Source organism: Hemiscyllium ocellatum, chromosome 9 (assembly GCF_020745735.1).
Source record: "Hemiscyllium ocellatum isolate sHemOce1 chromosome 9, sHemOce1.pat.X.cur, whole genome shotgun sequence".
Classification (NCBI taxonomy): Eukaryota; Metazoa; Chordata; class Chondrichthyes; order Orectolobiformes; family Hemiscylliidae; genus Hemiscyllium; species Hemiscyllium ocellatum.
Genome location: NC_083409.1, coordinates 110,327,582 through 110,342,604, shown reverse-complemented (window position 1 = coordinate 110,342,604; position 15,023 = coordinate 110,327,582). Strand labels below are relative to the sequence as shown.

At 48.4% G+C, this 15,023-nt stretch overlaps 1 protein-coding gene across 1 annotated transcript in view; it reads right to left on the bottom strand.

The window, feature by feature from the left end:
• Positions 1 to 2,457, bottom strand: part of samd13 (sterile alpha motif domain containing 13) — a 202,912-nt gene extending 200,455 nt beyond the window's left edge. Inside the window, exons 1-2 of the mRNA XM_060830647.1 lie at positions 2,276 to 2,457; positions 497 to 1,251 (exon numbers count right to left, since the gene is read on the bottom strand). Of these exons, the coding sequence (XP_060686630.1) occupies positions 497 to 1,240 (744 nt within the window). The 5' untranslated portion in view covers positions 1,241 to 1,251; positions 2,276 to 2,457. The remainder of the gene's footprint in view (positions 1 to 496; positions 1,252 to 2,275) is intronic.
• Positions 2,458 to 15,023: the final 12,566 nt, after the last annotated feature.

Genomic DNA, 15,023 nt, shown 5'->3' with positions numbered 1-15,023 from the left:
GGGGATGGGGGTGGGCGCTCAGGGAGGGGATGTGGGAGGCGGGAGAGGGGGATAGGTGCTGTGGGATGGGGGTGGGGGCGCGGATGCTGCGGGGAGGGGGAGGGGGAGGGCTGTGAGGGAGGGGTGCCGAATGGGGAAGGCTGTTAGAGGAGTGAATGGGGGTGAGGGCATTGGGGAAGTACAGGGCTGTGGGAGTGTGGATGGGGGTAATGTGGGGTGTTAGTGACGTGGGGATCGGGGGGACGGGGATGTGAGGAAGAATGGGGATGGAGGCAAATGGATATTGGGGGTGAAAGAGAATGGGGGGTGAATGGGTCAAGGTTCGGGGTTAAGAGAAGTGGGGGGGTGCGAGGGTGTGGTGCAGAGCCCGGAGGGTGGGGGAGGGGGCCAGGGATTTGCTGTGTCCCACTGACAGCAAAGAGGAAGCAGGTTTGGGGGTGAAGTCCCAGCTCCCACAATCCGCCCCTTGCCTCCCTCCCGCTCCCCCATTCCTCACCTTAGGGGTGAGTGCAGCGCCTCCTCCTGGTGCCCCGTTCATCTCCAGCTTCTCCTTCCTCCTCCTCCGCCCGGTACCCTGCCCTGGTCCCGGCCCGGGCGGGGGCGGCGGGGGCAGGGTGTAGTGCCCGGACGCCGTCTGCAGCAGCCGGCCCCTGCTCGTCTCCCGCTTGAGCGCCAGCTGCAGCCTGGCCCGAGCCAGCCTCCGCGCCCCGGGGGCGTGCGGGGGGGCGGCTGCCAAGTGCCTCTCGATGTCCCGGAGGCTGACACCCCTCCAGCCTTCGTCCGGCGCCCCTTCCTCCTGCTGCTGGCCGGGCTCTGGGGGCTGGCTGGGGCTGGAGTATCTGTCGGGTTGCTGCTGGCAGCCGAGGTGTTGCGGCTGCGGCGGGTGGCGCCTCTGGCTGCGCTTGTGGAGCTCGCTGACCGCCTGCAGGATGCTCCTGGAGCCCGCTACCGGGGTCACCGAGGCCGGGGCACCATCCCCGGGGCTGGCGGGGGCTGGTTTCTTCCTCTGCTTGTTTTTGTACCATTTGGCCGCGTTCCGGTAGCTGTTGGAGCCTTTATAAGCCACTTTGATGACCAGCTCGGCCCGCACCAGCTTCTCCAGCTGCTGCTGGGTCTCGGCCGGGGACAGACCGTATTTGCGCTCGATCATTCGGCAGATCCGCTCCACATCGGGCCGAGCCTTCCGGGTCCGCAAAGAGTCAATAGTCTCCAGGATCCACTCTTTATACTGCATCTCCATCGCCCCTCAAACTAAAAGCACACACAACAATAAAGAGACAGAGGGGGGGAAATGGGAGGAAATCACTGAATAGTCAACTTGCAGAAAATAAATAAATCAAACAGAGGAAAAGACGCGTGTTGCTTGAAAAATGAAAACTGATTTTCTCTCTCTCTCTCTTCCAAAATAACTCAATAAAAAATGCGGAAGATCAGTTGTACGCCTGCGTATCCCCCCCTCCAAAAAATCTTTTCAAAAAAAAATCCAACAGGGTCTTGATTCCAAGAGAGAGAGAAAATAAAATGTTATTTCCATTTGACTGTGGCCGTTTATATTTTCACTGTGGAGCCATGGGCAGAGACAATGGGACTCAAAGGGGTGTTCCCTCGTCTTTTTTTTTGGGGATTGGTTGAGGGGGGGGGTGGTATTTCTGAACAAAATGCAGGGGTGGGGAGAGGGGGTAGAAGAGAGGAAATTACCAACTTGTCAGAGCCTTCCTTCAAACGGTCTTTTTGTTTTTAGATTTTAAAAGAAAAACAATTTTTTTTACAAAAATCTCAAGAAAAGTCTGCATTTGACTTTCTTACCCCTCCCCCTTTCACCATCGCCCCCACCCCCACACAAACCCCCTCTGGAGTAATGAGGGAGGGAGGCAAAATGAATAAGGGTCCCAGTGTGAATCAGTGACTAATAGAGGGGGGAGAGAGAAACACACACACACAAAAGCAGCAGCCGCCTTTTCTCTCATTCTCAAAGCAGCAGTACCTTCCAAAATCTAGATCTGTAATTGTTTTTTTTGGGGGGGGGGGAAAGGCCCCCCCTTCCATCCAGTTTTCAGCACCCCCCCCCACCCAGAATAACCCCACATAAAACTGTGACCCCCAAATATCTGCCAATTGAAAATACAATCAAATCCGCTTTTCCCTTTCCCTCCTTCCTCCCCTCCATCGAAATTTACCAACAAATCCTTTTCATTTCCCTTTTCCAACATCCCCCCCCCCCCTCGTCCCCCACAAACACGACCCTCCATAAATAATAAAAAATAACAACACTCACTCCTCTTGTTAAAAGTCCGGGTTCTCTTCAGCACTTTAATTATTTTTCATTGTGTTGAAGATTTTTCTCTCTCTCTCTCTCGCTTTGAAATTCTCTGCTGTGGTCAGGAATCTCTCTCTCTCTCTCTCCTTCCTCCTAGTTTGCAGGTTGTGATGGCCCTGCAGGTTGGATTTTTGTGTGTATTGTTGTTGGGGGGGTTGGATTTTTGTGTGTATTGTTGTTGGGGGGGGGGGTTGGTGTAGAGAGGTTTGCGGATTTGGTTCTCTCTCTCTCTGTGTGGCTGCAGGAACCGCTCCTCTTAGTTCAAGACAAGCCTCCTCCAGTGAGTTACCCTTCGCCTCCTCTCACGTTAACTCTTTCCACCTCCTTAAATTCCGAGAAGGAGGGGAGGGAGGGGGGGGATTCCACTCTGTTCACACCCACTCCCTCCCTCCCAGCTCAAAGCTCCTATGGATTTTGGCCGATCCCACTCTCCAGATGTTCGGGGAAAACACACAAACACACACTTGGGCGCGGATCACAGAACAGCAGCGACAGAGAGAGAGAGAGAGAGATCTGGAAAACCACTTCACAAATCACTCGGGCAAGGTGCGGGGCGAGTTACATTGCCGTAGCGCCGCTCACGGGTTTGCCGGCGCTTCCCAACGCAACCGAAGCCGTCAATTCTGTCTGCTCCCCATCTCTTTCTCTGAGGTCACCATTTTGCCAATATTTTTAAAGTTTGAGGGGACGGGGGCTGCTGGCACCCAAATTACATGGAAAATAGGTGCAGGAGTAGGCCATTCGACCCTTCCAGCCTACCCCACCATTTTGTATGATCATGGCTGATCGAGCAAACTCGGCATCCTAGTCTCACGCTCATCCACACCCCTTGAGTCCCAACAGCCAAGTCCAGCTCCCTCTAGAATCTACCGAATGAACTGGTCCCAACAGCTTCCTGTGGGAGAGAATTCCACAGGTTCACAGCTCTCTGGAGTGAAGAAACTCTTCCTCATTTCAGATGGGCCAATGGGCTGAGGCGTGGCAGATGGAGTTTAATTCAGATAAATGCGAGGTGCTGCATTTTGAGAAAGCAAATCTTAGCAGGACTTATACACTCAATGGTAAGGTCCAAGGGAGTGTTGCTGAGTAAAGAGACCTTGGAGTGCAGGTTCATAGCTTCTTGAAAGTGGAGTCGCAGGTAGATAGGATAGTGAAGGTGGTGTTTGGTATGCTTTCCTTTATTGGTCAGAGTATTGAGTACAGGAGTTGGGAGGTCATGTTGCAACTGTACAGGACATTGGTTAGGCCACTGTTGGAATATTGTGTGCAATTCTGGTCTCCTTCCTATCGGAAAGATGTTGTGAAACTTGAAAGGGTTCAGAAAAGATTTACAAGGATGTTGCCAGGGTTGGAGGATTTGAGCCACAGGGAGAGGCTGAACAGGCTGGGGCTGTTTTCCCTGGAGCGTCGGAGGCTGAGGGATGACCTTATAGAGGTTTATAAAATCACGAGGGACATGGATAGGATAAATAGGCAAAGTCTTTTTCCTGGTGTGGGGGAGTCCAGAACTACATACAACATAGAACATTACAGCGCAGTACAGGCCCTTCGGCCCTCGATGTTGTGCCGACCTGTCATACCAATCTGAAGCCCATCTTACCTACACTATTCCATGTACGTCCATATGCCTGTCCAATGACGACTTAAATGTACTTAAAGTTGACGATTCTACAACCGTTGCAGGCAAAACATTCCGTACCCTTACTACTCTCTGAGTAAAGAAACTACCTCTGACATCTGTCCTATATCTATCACCCCTCAATTTAAAGCTATGCCCCTCATGCTCACCGTCACCATACTTGGAAAAAGGCTCTCCCTGTCCACCCTATCTAACCCTCTGATGATCTTATATGCCTCTATTAAGTCACCTTTCAACCTTCTCTCTAACGAAAACAACCTCAAGTCCCTCAGCCTTTCCTCGTAAGACCTTCCCTCCATACCAGGCAACATCCGAGTAAATCTCCTCTGCACCCTTTCCAAAGCTTCCACATCCTTCTTATAATGCGGTGACCCGAACTGTACACAATACTCCAAGTGTGGCCGTACCAGAGTTTTGTACAGCTGCAGCATAACCTCATAGAGGCCATAGGTTTAGGGCGAGAGGGGAAAGATATAAAAGAGACCTAAGGGGCAACCTTTTCACACAGAGGGTGGTACGTGTATGGAATGAGCTGCCAGAGGAAGTGGTGGAGGCTGGTACAATTACAGCATTTAAAAGGCATTTAGATGGGTATATGAGTAGGAAGGGTTTGGAGGGATATGGGCCGGGTGCTGGAAGGTGGGACTACATTGGGTTGGGATATCTGGTCGGCATGGACAGGTTGGACCGAAGTAGACAATAGACAATAGACAATAGGTGCAGGAGTAGGCCATTCAGCCCGTCGAGCCTGCACCGCCATTCAATATGATCATGGTTGATCATTCCTAATCAGTGTCCTCTTCCTGCCTTATCTCCATAACCCTTGATTCCACTATCTTTGTGTCTGTTTCCATGCTGTACATCTTTATGACTCTACGTGTCAGCCCTGCCATCCTGGGAATCAGTCTGATGAACCTTTGCTGGACTCCCTCAATAACAAGAAACTCCTTCCCCAGACTAGGAGATCAAAAAGGCACACAATACTCAAGATGTGGCCTCACCAAGGCCCTGTATAACTGCAGCAAGGCACCCTTACTCTGACACTCCAGTCCTCTCAATCAGAAGGCCAGCATGGCATTAGCGTTCCTCACTGCCTGCTGCCCCTGCATGCCAACCTTCAGTGACTGTTCCACCGTGACACTCCGGTCTCATTATACGTCACTTAAATTGTCACCATTAAGATAACAGCACACAGCAAGATCCCACAAATCTACATGTTCAGAAACTGAACGGGACTAGCCACATAAACGCAATGGCTGCAAGAGCAGGTCAGAGGTTAGGAATCCTGCAGAAGGTAACTCACCCCCTGACTCCCCAAAGCCTGTCCACCATCTGCAAGGCACAAGTGAGGAGGGTGATGGAATACTCCCCACTTGCCTGGACTGGGGCAGCTCCAAAGACACTCAAGAAGCTTGACACCATCCAGGAGAAAGCAGCTCGCTTGATTGGCACCACATCCACAAACATTTACTCCCTCCAGCACTGATGCTCAGTAGCAGCATTGTGTATCATCTACAAGAGGCATTTTAGAAATGAATGAAAAATCCTTCCAATCCCCATGACCACTCCCATCTAAAAGGACAAGGACAGCAGTTACATGGGAACACTATCCCATGAAAGTTCCCATCTAAGCCCCTCAACATCCTGATTTGGGAATATGTCGCCGTTCCTTTAGTACCGCTGGGTTAAAATCCTGGAATTCCCTCCCTAAGGGCATTGTGGGTCTACCTACAGCACATGGGAGAAAGTGAGGATTGCAGATGCTGCAGAACAGGGTCAAAAAGTGTGGTGCTGGAAAAGCACAGCTGGTCAGGCAGCAGCTGAGGAGCAGGAGAGTCGATATTTCAAGCATAAGCTCTTCATCAGGATATACCTCAATTAAATCTCCTCCCTTCCAAAGGGATCAAACCACAATCTTTCTCCCGAATGACTATCCCCTCTTCCTGCAATCCTTAATATTTGCAGATGATGATCTCATGGTATTATCACTAGACTATTAAACTAAAAACCATGGCAATCTTCTGGGAACCAGGGTTTGAACTCTGTCAAAGCAGATGGTGGAATTTGAATTCAATAATATCTGGAATTAATGCCTGATGATGACCATGAACCCATTGCCAATCGTTGGAAAAGCCCATCTGGGTCACTAATGTCCTTCAGGGAAGGAAATCTGCCATCCTTATCTGGTCTAGTCTACATGTGACTCCAGACCCAGAGCAATGTGATTGACTCTTAACCCTCTGGACAATTGGGGATGGGCAATAATGCTTGCCCAGCCAATGATGTCCACAGCCTATGAATAAATTTAATAAAAGAATTCTCTTGTTTTATTGTATAACAGCATCCTGTCAACATTACTGGATGGGCCAGACCTTGGTTCGGTTCTCGCCCTGTTGAATATATCAAGGAGCCCAGTAGTATCAGTTACTGTGAGGAGATTTTTGGTCAGTCTCTCTCCTATTGTATGATTTGATGCCACATGCAGGTTTGAGTTGAAGACAGACCAGTCAAAAAGGCAAAGTCAAGTCTTAGATTTCAAAGTAACACTATTATACATTAACACATAATTACTGCAGTACGTGGTAATCGTGGATATTAGGTAAGGAAGAATCTATCTTCTTTGTGGGTCCATGACAGTGTTTTGTAATGTCTTTCACTCATGTTGGTTTATCATATTCTGGTGGTGTACTTCCAGAGAGTGTAGTGTGTTCTAACTCCACCCACACTGTGATATTGATGCTCAGAGATGTGCAACCCTATGACATCTTAACTAAGTCATATAAGGGTCCCAACATCCTTCCTCAAACGTTTTTACTTCCCTTGTTATAAACATTAATTAATCTTTATAAGTGTATTCAAATGACTAACTTTGATTAATTGTTGTTACATTTACTGCACAATGTTTCCTTATCTCCCCTACCCTCATCTTTGACATGATTAATCTGCTTTGATAGAGAAATCAGAGAAAGTCAATAACCAGTTGAGAAACATTTGTGATAAAGTTGGTGAGTGAGTAGGGCACATTAATAACTTTAGCAGCTCTACAATTGACTAATCCCCAAGCCCAGATGAGATTTATCCCAGGCTGTTGAGGGAGACAGTGAGGAGAGATTTGGCATCCTGTCAGTAATTTTCAAATCCTTTCTGGGTCAACATAATGGAGGAGTGCTGACATTGTTACAAAAGGGAGGAAAGGACAGAGTGGGAAATCACAGGCCAGTCAGTCTAACCTTGATGGTGGGGAAGTTATTAGAAAGAATTCTGAGGGACAGAATATTTGGACTTGGAGAGACACAAATTAATCAGGAAAGGTCAGAATATTTAGGGTGGGTTTTGTTTTTGACAAATTTGATTGAAAATTTTAAGGAGATGACCAGGAATGTTGATGAAGTTAAAGCATTTTACATGCTTGACATAGATGTTAGCAAGGATTTTGATAAGGTCCCTCATGACAGACTGGTGAAGAAAGTAAGAACTCACGGGATCCAAGACAAAGTGACCTGATGGATCCAAAATTGGCTGAGAGGCAAGAAGTAGAGGGTGGTGGTAGAGGGACGTTCCTGTGACTGGAAGTCTGTTTCCAGTGGAGTTCTTTTGGGAACAAAACCAGAAATTGCTGGAAAAGCTCAGTAGGTCTGGCAGCACCTGTGGAGAGAAATCAGAATTAACATTTCGGGTCCAGTGACTCGTCTTCAGAATGATTTATTTTCGGGCTTAGGTCTGTGGCCCTTACTGGTTATTGTGTACATTAGTTCAGACTTCGGTGTAAGGGACGCGATCAAGAAGTTTGCGAATGGTATGGAACTTAGTAAAAGTGCTAAATAGTAAGGAGTAACGTGGTAACCTGCAGGCAGATACCAAAGGACTGGGCTGAGCAGAGACAAGTGGAAAGTGTGAGGTCATGCATTTGGGGAGGCCTAACAAGACAAAGAATCACACTGAGAATGGTAGGACTCTGGAAAGTATTGAAGATCAGAAGGATCTTTGTGTGCATATCTACAGATCTCTGAAGGTAGCAGGGCAGGTGGTTAAGGTGGTTAAGGCAGCATCACTTGCCTTTATTAGTGGAGGCACTGAATGCAAGAGGAATACGACTGGATTATTGCGTGTAGTTCTGGTTGCCATATGTTCGGAAGGATTTGATCTTGCCAGAGAGCAAAGAGAAGAGACTTACCAAGCTGTGGCCTGGACCGAAGGGTCTGAGCTCTGATGGAGAATGGTTAGACTGGGATTACTTTCCATGAGGTAATGAAGGTCGAGAGTGGAACCCTGCAGAGGCTCCTAAGATTGCGAGGAGCATTTTTTCCATTAGCTGGGGGTCAATAACCAGAGTTAGGATTGGAGCGAGAAAGCTCAGAGGGGAGTTGAAGGTATTTCTTTTTCACACAGACTCTGGAACCCATTTCCTGAAAGGGCAGTCGAGTTAGAAACTCTCAGACTATTTAAGCAGTGGTTAGATCTTCACTTGTGATGTCAAAGCCTACAGGGTAATTGGCCAGAAACTGGAAATGGGACTAAGGCAGTCAGAACAGACACAAGGGGCAGAATGGCCTGTATCTGTATTGGAAATGGAGAGTGTATGAAGTATAGTGTCCAGTTCTGGGCTGACGCTCTATAAGAAGAATGTGAACACGTTGGAGAACGTGCAGGGGCAGTTTACTAGAATGGTTCTAGGAATGAGACGGTTCAGTCATGAGGATAGTTTGGAGAGGTTGGAACAGTTTTTCTTTGAGAGGAGACAACTGGAGATCTCGTAGAAGTTTTCAGAAGCATGAGGGGCCCGGACAGAGTGTCTAGTCTTGAAAGGGAGCAACTCTTCCATTTACATATGGACCGAGAATGAGAGTTGGACAGCAAACCAAGGATAAAGTGAGAAAAATCCTTATCACTCAGTGAACAGTGAGGATGAGGAATACACTTCCTGGAATTGAGGTGGAGGCAAGTACTACTGAGGCATTCATGAGGGCACTATAATATTACTTAAATAGAAGCAATGGGCAGGGCTATGGCAGCTTAACGACATGACATTAAAATGCTCAAAGAGCCAGTGCTGTCGCAATGGGCTGAATGATCTTCATTTGCATATAATAAATCTGTCATTATGACATTCTAAGATTACTAGCATTGTCAGTTCCCCAAGGAAGAAATGAGGTCATCCATCCACGTGTAGTTGTTCTTCATGACAGAAATCTCAATCTGTTGCAGTATTAATCGACGCATTTTGTAGAATCATAGAATCCCTATAGTGTGGAAGCAGGCCATTCAGCCCATTGAATCCACCCCAACCCTCCGAAGAGCATCCCACCCAAACCCACCCCCATAATCCTGCATTTCCCATGGCTAAACCACCTGGCCTGCACATCCCTGGACACTGTGGGCAATTTAACATGACCAATCCACTTAACCTGCATATCTTTGGACTACGGGAGGAAACTGGAGCACCTGGAGGAAATCCACACCGACACGGGGAGAATGTGCAAACTCCATACAGACAGTTGCCCGAGTGTTCCTTGTGCTGTGAGGCAGAAGTGCTAACCACTGAGCGACTGTGCCACCCAAGGTTCTGCATTCAATGGAACCTTTGCTGAATAATGATTCTTGAACAATCTTCTACACTCTGACCCTCTTTCAATTGAAGACGTTCAGTGACTGATTTATTTAAGAGGTCTAGGAATATTTGGTCCCAAATCAGCCCTTGTAAATTTCCCTAGCTGCGTGCTTCAGATAGTTTCATCAATGACCTGTACACACTAACAGACAAACAAGGAACAAGAGTAGGCCACTCAGCCCTTCGAGCCTGCTCCAACATCCAGTAAGATCATGGACAATCTGATTTTAACAGGTCTTTTTTCCATGCTGTTTGATTGTATGACCTCAACTCTACATTCCTGCATCTCTCTCAATAATCTTTCATCCACTTGGTCATGAATAATCTATCTCCCTCTGTCTTCAAAATATTTAAAGATTCTGCATTTGCTGCCTTTTGAGAAAGGAATTCCAAAGACACAGCCCTCTGTCAGAATTTTGTTTTCCTATCTTAAGTGGAGGTGAGGGGGAGGGGATGGACCCCTTACTTTTAAACTATGACCCCCTGTTCTAGACTCTGGCACAAGAAGAAATGTCCTTTTCATATCCACCCAGTCAAGTCCCCTTAGGGTCTTACATTTTTTTTCAATTAAGTTACCTCTAGCTCTTCTAAACTCTGAAGGACAAAGACCCAGCCTGACTGGCTTTACCTCATATAACAATTCACTCATGCCATATATTAGTCTAATAGTTACATTTGGTAACTATCTCCAGCCTCTGCTTGAAGTTGGATATGCTTTTGAAGCATGATCTTGCCAGTGTCATGTTTGTTATTGACGTGGTACATTGATCGACATTTGTTATGAGTAATCAAACACAAACTGTTTCTCATTGAACTGGTTTCTGTGTATCCCATGAACTGATGTTTTTTCCTGTATGATAGTTAAGTGTGCTAAACTCAGCTGCATTTGGTTTCCAAACCTGAAGTTGTTTGAAATCTTCTGATTTAGAAAATAGATTTAATTGTTTGAATTTCTCTCGTGAAAGGATTGATCCTGATGAATGCTGTTGCATTGGCTGATTATTGAGTAAAAAATGAGGTCTGCAGATGCTGGAGATCACAGCTGCAAATGTGTTGCTGGTCAAAGCACAGCAGGCCAGGCAGCATCTCAGGAATAGAGAATTCGACGTTTCGAGCGTAAGCCCTTCATCAGGAATGAGGAAAGTGTGTCCAGCAGGCTAAGATAAAAGGTAGGGAGGAGGGACTAGGGGGAGGGGCGATGGAGGTGGGATAGGTGGAAGGAGGTCAAGGTGAGGGTGATAGGCCGGAGTGGGGTGGGGGCGGAGAGGTCAGGAAGAGGATTGCAGGTTAGGAGGGCGGTGCTGAGTTGAGGGAACCGACTGAGACAAGGTGGGGGGAGGGGAAATGAGGAAGCTGGAGAAATCTGAATTCATACCTTGTGGTTGGAGGGTTCCCAGGCGGAAGATGAGGCGCTCCTCCTCCAGCCGTCGTGTAGTTGTGTTCTGCCGGTGGAGGAGTCCAAGGACCTGCATGTCCTCGGTGGAGTGGGAGGGAGAGTTAAAGTGTTGAGCCACGGGGTGATTGGGTTGGTTGGTTCGGGCGGCCCAGAGGTGTTCTCTGAAGCGTTCCGCAAGTAAGCGGCCTGTCTCACCAATATAGAGGAGGCCACATCGGGTGCAGCGGATGCAATAGATGATGTGTGTGGAGGTACAGGTGAACTTGTGGCGGATATGGAAGGATCCCTTGGGGCCTTGGAGGGAAGTGAGTGTGGAGGTGTGGGCGCAAGTTTTACATTTCCTGCGGTTGCAGGGGAAGGTGCCGGGGGTGGAGGTTGGGTTGGTGGGGGGTGTGGATCTGACGAGGGAGTCACGAAGGGAGTGGTCCTTGCGGAACGCTGATAGGGCTCAACACTTTAACTCCCCCTCCCACTCCACCGAGGACATGCAGGTCCTTGGACTCCTCCACCGGCAGAACACAACTACACGACGGCTGGAGGAGGAGCGCCTCATCTTCCGCCTGGGAACCCTCCAACCACAAGGTATGAATTCAGATTTCTCCAGCTTCCTCATTTCCCCTCCCCCCACCTTGTCTCAGTCGGTTCCCTCAACTCAGCACCGCCCTCCTAACCTGCAATCCTCTTCCTGACCTCTCCGCCCCCACCCCACTCCGGCCTATCACCCTCACCTTGACCTCCTTCCACCTATCCCACCTCCATCGCCCCTCCCCCTAGTCCCTCCTCCCTACCTTTTATCTTAGCCTGCTGGACACACTTTCCTCATTCCTGATGAAGGGCTTACGCTCGAAACGTCGAATTCTCTATTCCTGAGATGCTGCCTGGCCTGCTGTGCTTTGGCTGATTATTGACAGGAACTTGGTTGTTGATCGTAACTTTGAATTTGACTACTAAGATTTCAAACTCTTGGTATTACAATTGCCATCACCTCAAGAGATCTCCCACCCACAGCTTCCAACCTCATAGACCAGGAACTCCGCACTACCCAGTTCTACCTCCTTCCCAAGAACCACAAGCCTGACCACCCCGGCCGACCCATTGTCTCAGCATGCTCCTGCCCCACTGAACTCATCTCTACCTACCTCAACACTGTCCTATCCCCCCAGTCCAAGAACTCCCCACATACGTTCGAGACACCACCCACGTCCTCCACCTCCTCCAAGACTTCCGTTTCCCCAGCCCCCAACGCCTCATCTTCACCATGGATATCCAATCCCTCTACACCTCCATCCGCCATGACCAGGGCCTCCAAGCCCTCCATTTTTTCCTCTCCAGGCGTCCCCAACAGTATCCTTCCACCAACACTCTCATTCGTTTGGCCGAACTGGTCCTCACCCTTAACAATTTCTCCTTCGAATCCTCCCACTTCCTCCAGACCAAAGGGGTAGCCATGGGCACACGTATGGGCCCCAGCTATGCCTGTCTCTTTGTTGGCTACGTAGAACAGTTGATCTTCCGTAATTACACCGGCACCACTCCCCACCTCTTCCTCCGCTACATTGATGACTGCATTGGTGCCACCTCGTGCTCCCGCGAGGAGGTTGAGCAATTCATCAACTTCACCAACACATTCCACCCTGACCTTAAATTTACCTGGACCATCTCTGACACCTCCCTCCCCTTCCTGGACCTCTCCATCTCCATTAATGATGACCGACTTGACACCGACATTTTTTACAAACCCACCGACTCCCACAGCGACCTGGATTACACCTCTTCCCACCCTACCTCCTGCAAAAATGCAATCCCGTATTCCCAATTCCTCCACCTCCGCCGTATCTGCTCCCAGGAGGACCAGTTCCACCACAGAACACACCAGATGGCCTCCTTCTTTAGAGACTGCAATTTCCCTTCCCATGTGGTTGAAGATGCCCTCCAATGCATTTCATACACATCCCATACCTCCGCCCTCAGACCCCACCCCTCCAACCATAACGAGGACAGAACGCCCCTGGTCCTCACCTTCCACCCTACCAACCTTCGCATAAATCAAATCATCTGCCGACATTTCCGCCACCTCCAAACAGACCCCACCACCAGGGATATATTTCCCTCCCCACTCCTTTCCGCTTTCCGCAAAGACCGTTCCCTCCATGACTACCTGGTCAGGTCCACGCCCCCCTACGACCCACCCTCCCATCCTGGCACCTTCCCCTGCCACCGCAGGAACTGCAAAACCTGTGCCCACACCTCCTCCCTCACCTCCATCCAAGGCCCCAAAGGAGCCTTCCACATCCATCAAAGTTTCACCTGCACATCCACTAATATCATTTATTGTATCTGTTGCCCCGATGCGGTCTCCTCTACACTGGGGAGACTGGACGCCTCCAAGCAGGGCGCTTTAGGGAACATCTCCGGGACACCCGTACCAATCAACCACACTGCCCTGTGGCCCAATATTTCGACTCACCCTCCCACTCTGCCGAGAACATGGAGGTCCTGGGCCTCCTTCACCGCCACTCCCTCACCACCAGATGCTTGGAGGAAGAACACCTCATCTTCCGCCTCGGAACACTTCAACCCCAGGGCATCAATGTGGACTTCAATAGTTTCCTCATTTCCCCTTCCCCCACCTCACCCTAGTTCCAAACTTCCAGCTCAGCACTGTCCCCATGACTTGTCCTACCTGCCTATCCACTCCACCTTCCCCCCCGCGACCTATCACCTTCATTCCCTCCCCCACTCACCTATTGTACTCTATGCTACCTTCTCCCCACCCCCACCCTCCTCTCACTTATCTCTCCACCCTTCAGGCTCTCTGCCTTTATTCCTGATGAAGGGCTTTTGCCCGAAACGTCGATTTCGCTGCTCGTTGGATGCTGCCTGAACTGCTGTGCTCTTCCAGCACCACTGATCCAGAATCTGGTTTCCAGCATCTGCAGTCATTGTTTTTACCCTATTGCTATTCTGTTGCCTGGTGAGTTATTTGTTAATTAAAGTTGTTGTTGAATCTTTGTGAATATTGAAGCATGAAAATTGAAAGCTTTTCTGCTGTTCTTCAATGCAAGGTTCCGTTTTATTTCCCCTTATCAATGTGGCATCTCCATAGATACAAATGAAGAATTTCAATTTCTAAGATGGCTGAAGGATTTCTATAGATCTGTGGGTAAAATTTTCTACTGCTTCAGATTCAATGAGGTTTTAACTGTATCGACGGTGACTGCTGGAATGTCAAGTACCCTACTTTTCTCTGCATCTGAGATATTTCCACATCAAACCCAACACCACCAGGTCAGAATCACGTGCTTTAACTTTATCCAATTTTTCTGATTCTAATTATTAATTGCTTAGTTGCCTAATGCAATTTTGAATTTGTCATTCAAACCCATCAAAATTATATAGATTTCATTAAATTCATCATTTTAAAGTTTTACCAATTTCTTTGGGGGGGTGTTGGTTAGCTCACTTGGCTGGACAACTGGTTAGTGATGCCAATTGTGTAGGTTCAATTCCTGCACCAGCTCAAGTTAACATCGCCTTCTCAACCTCTCCCCTCACTTAGTGACCCTCAGGTTAAACCACCACCAGACATCTCTCTCGAATGGGAGAGTAGCCTTAGGGTCCAGTAGGACTATAGTGACTTCACTTCTTACCAATTACTTCTTGAACATATGATTTTTAAAAATTCTCCTCTTTTCTAGATGTTCTCCAGTCTATTCTTGACCTTTCCTAATTTTTCAGAATGTAACTCCCATTGCTGCCATGTGATTTGATGTCACTCTAAGTGGATTCAAGACAGACCAGTTAAGGAGAAGATGACAAAATCAAGAGCTGTCTTCAGGCTTGGATTTCAAAATAACACCATTTCTTAAATATTAATATTAAATACATGGTAATAGATTAATGCTTACCTACTGTAACTATCTTCACGTCCATGTAACAATGTGTTCGTGTCCATGCACTCTCAAAATCCTCTCATTTCGGTGGGGTGTTTGGAGACAGTGCAGAGTGTACCAACTCCACCCACACTGTGCTATTTATGTTCAGTGATGTGCAGCTCTGTGAC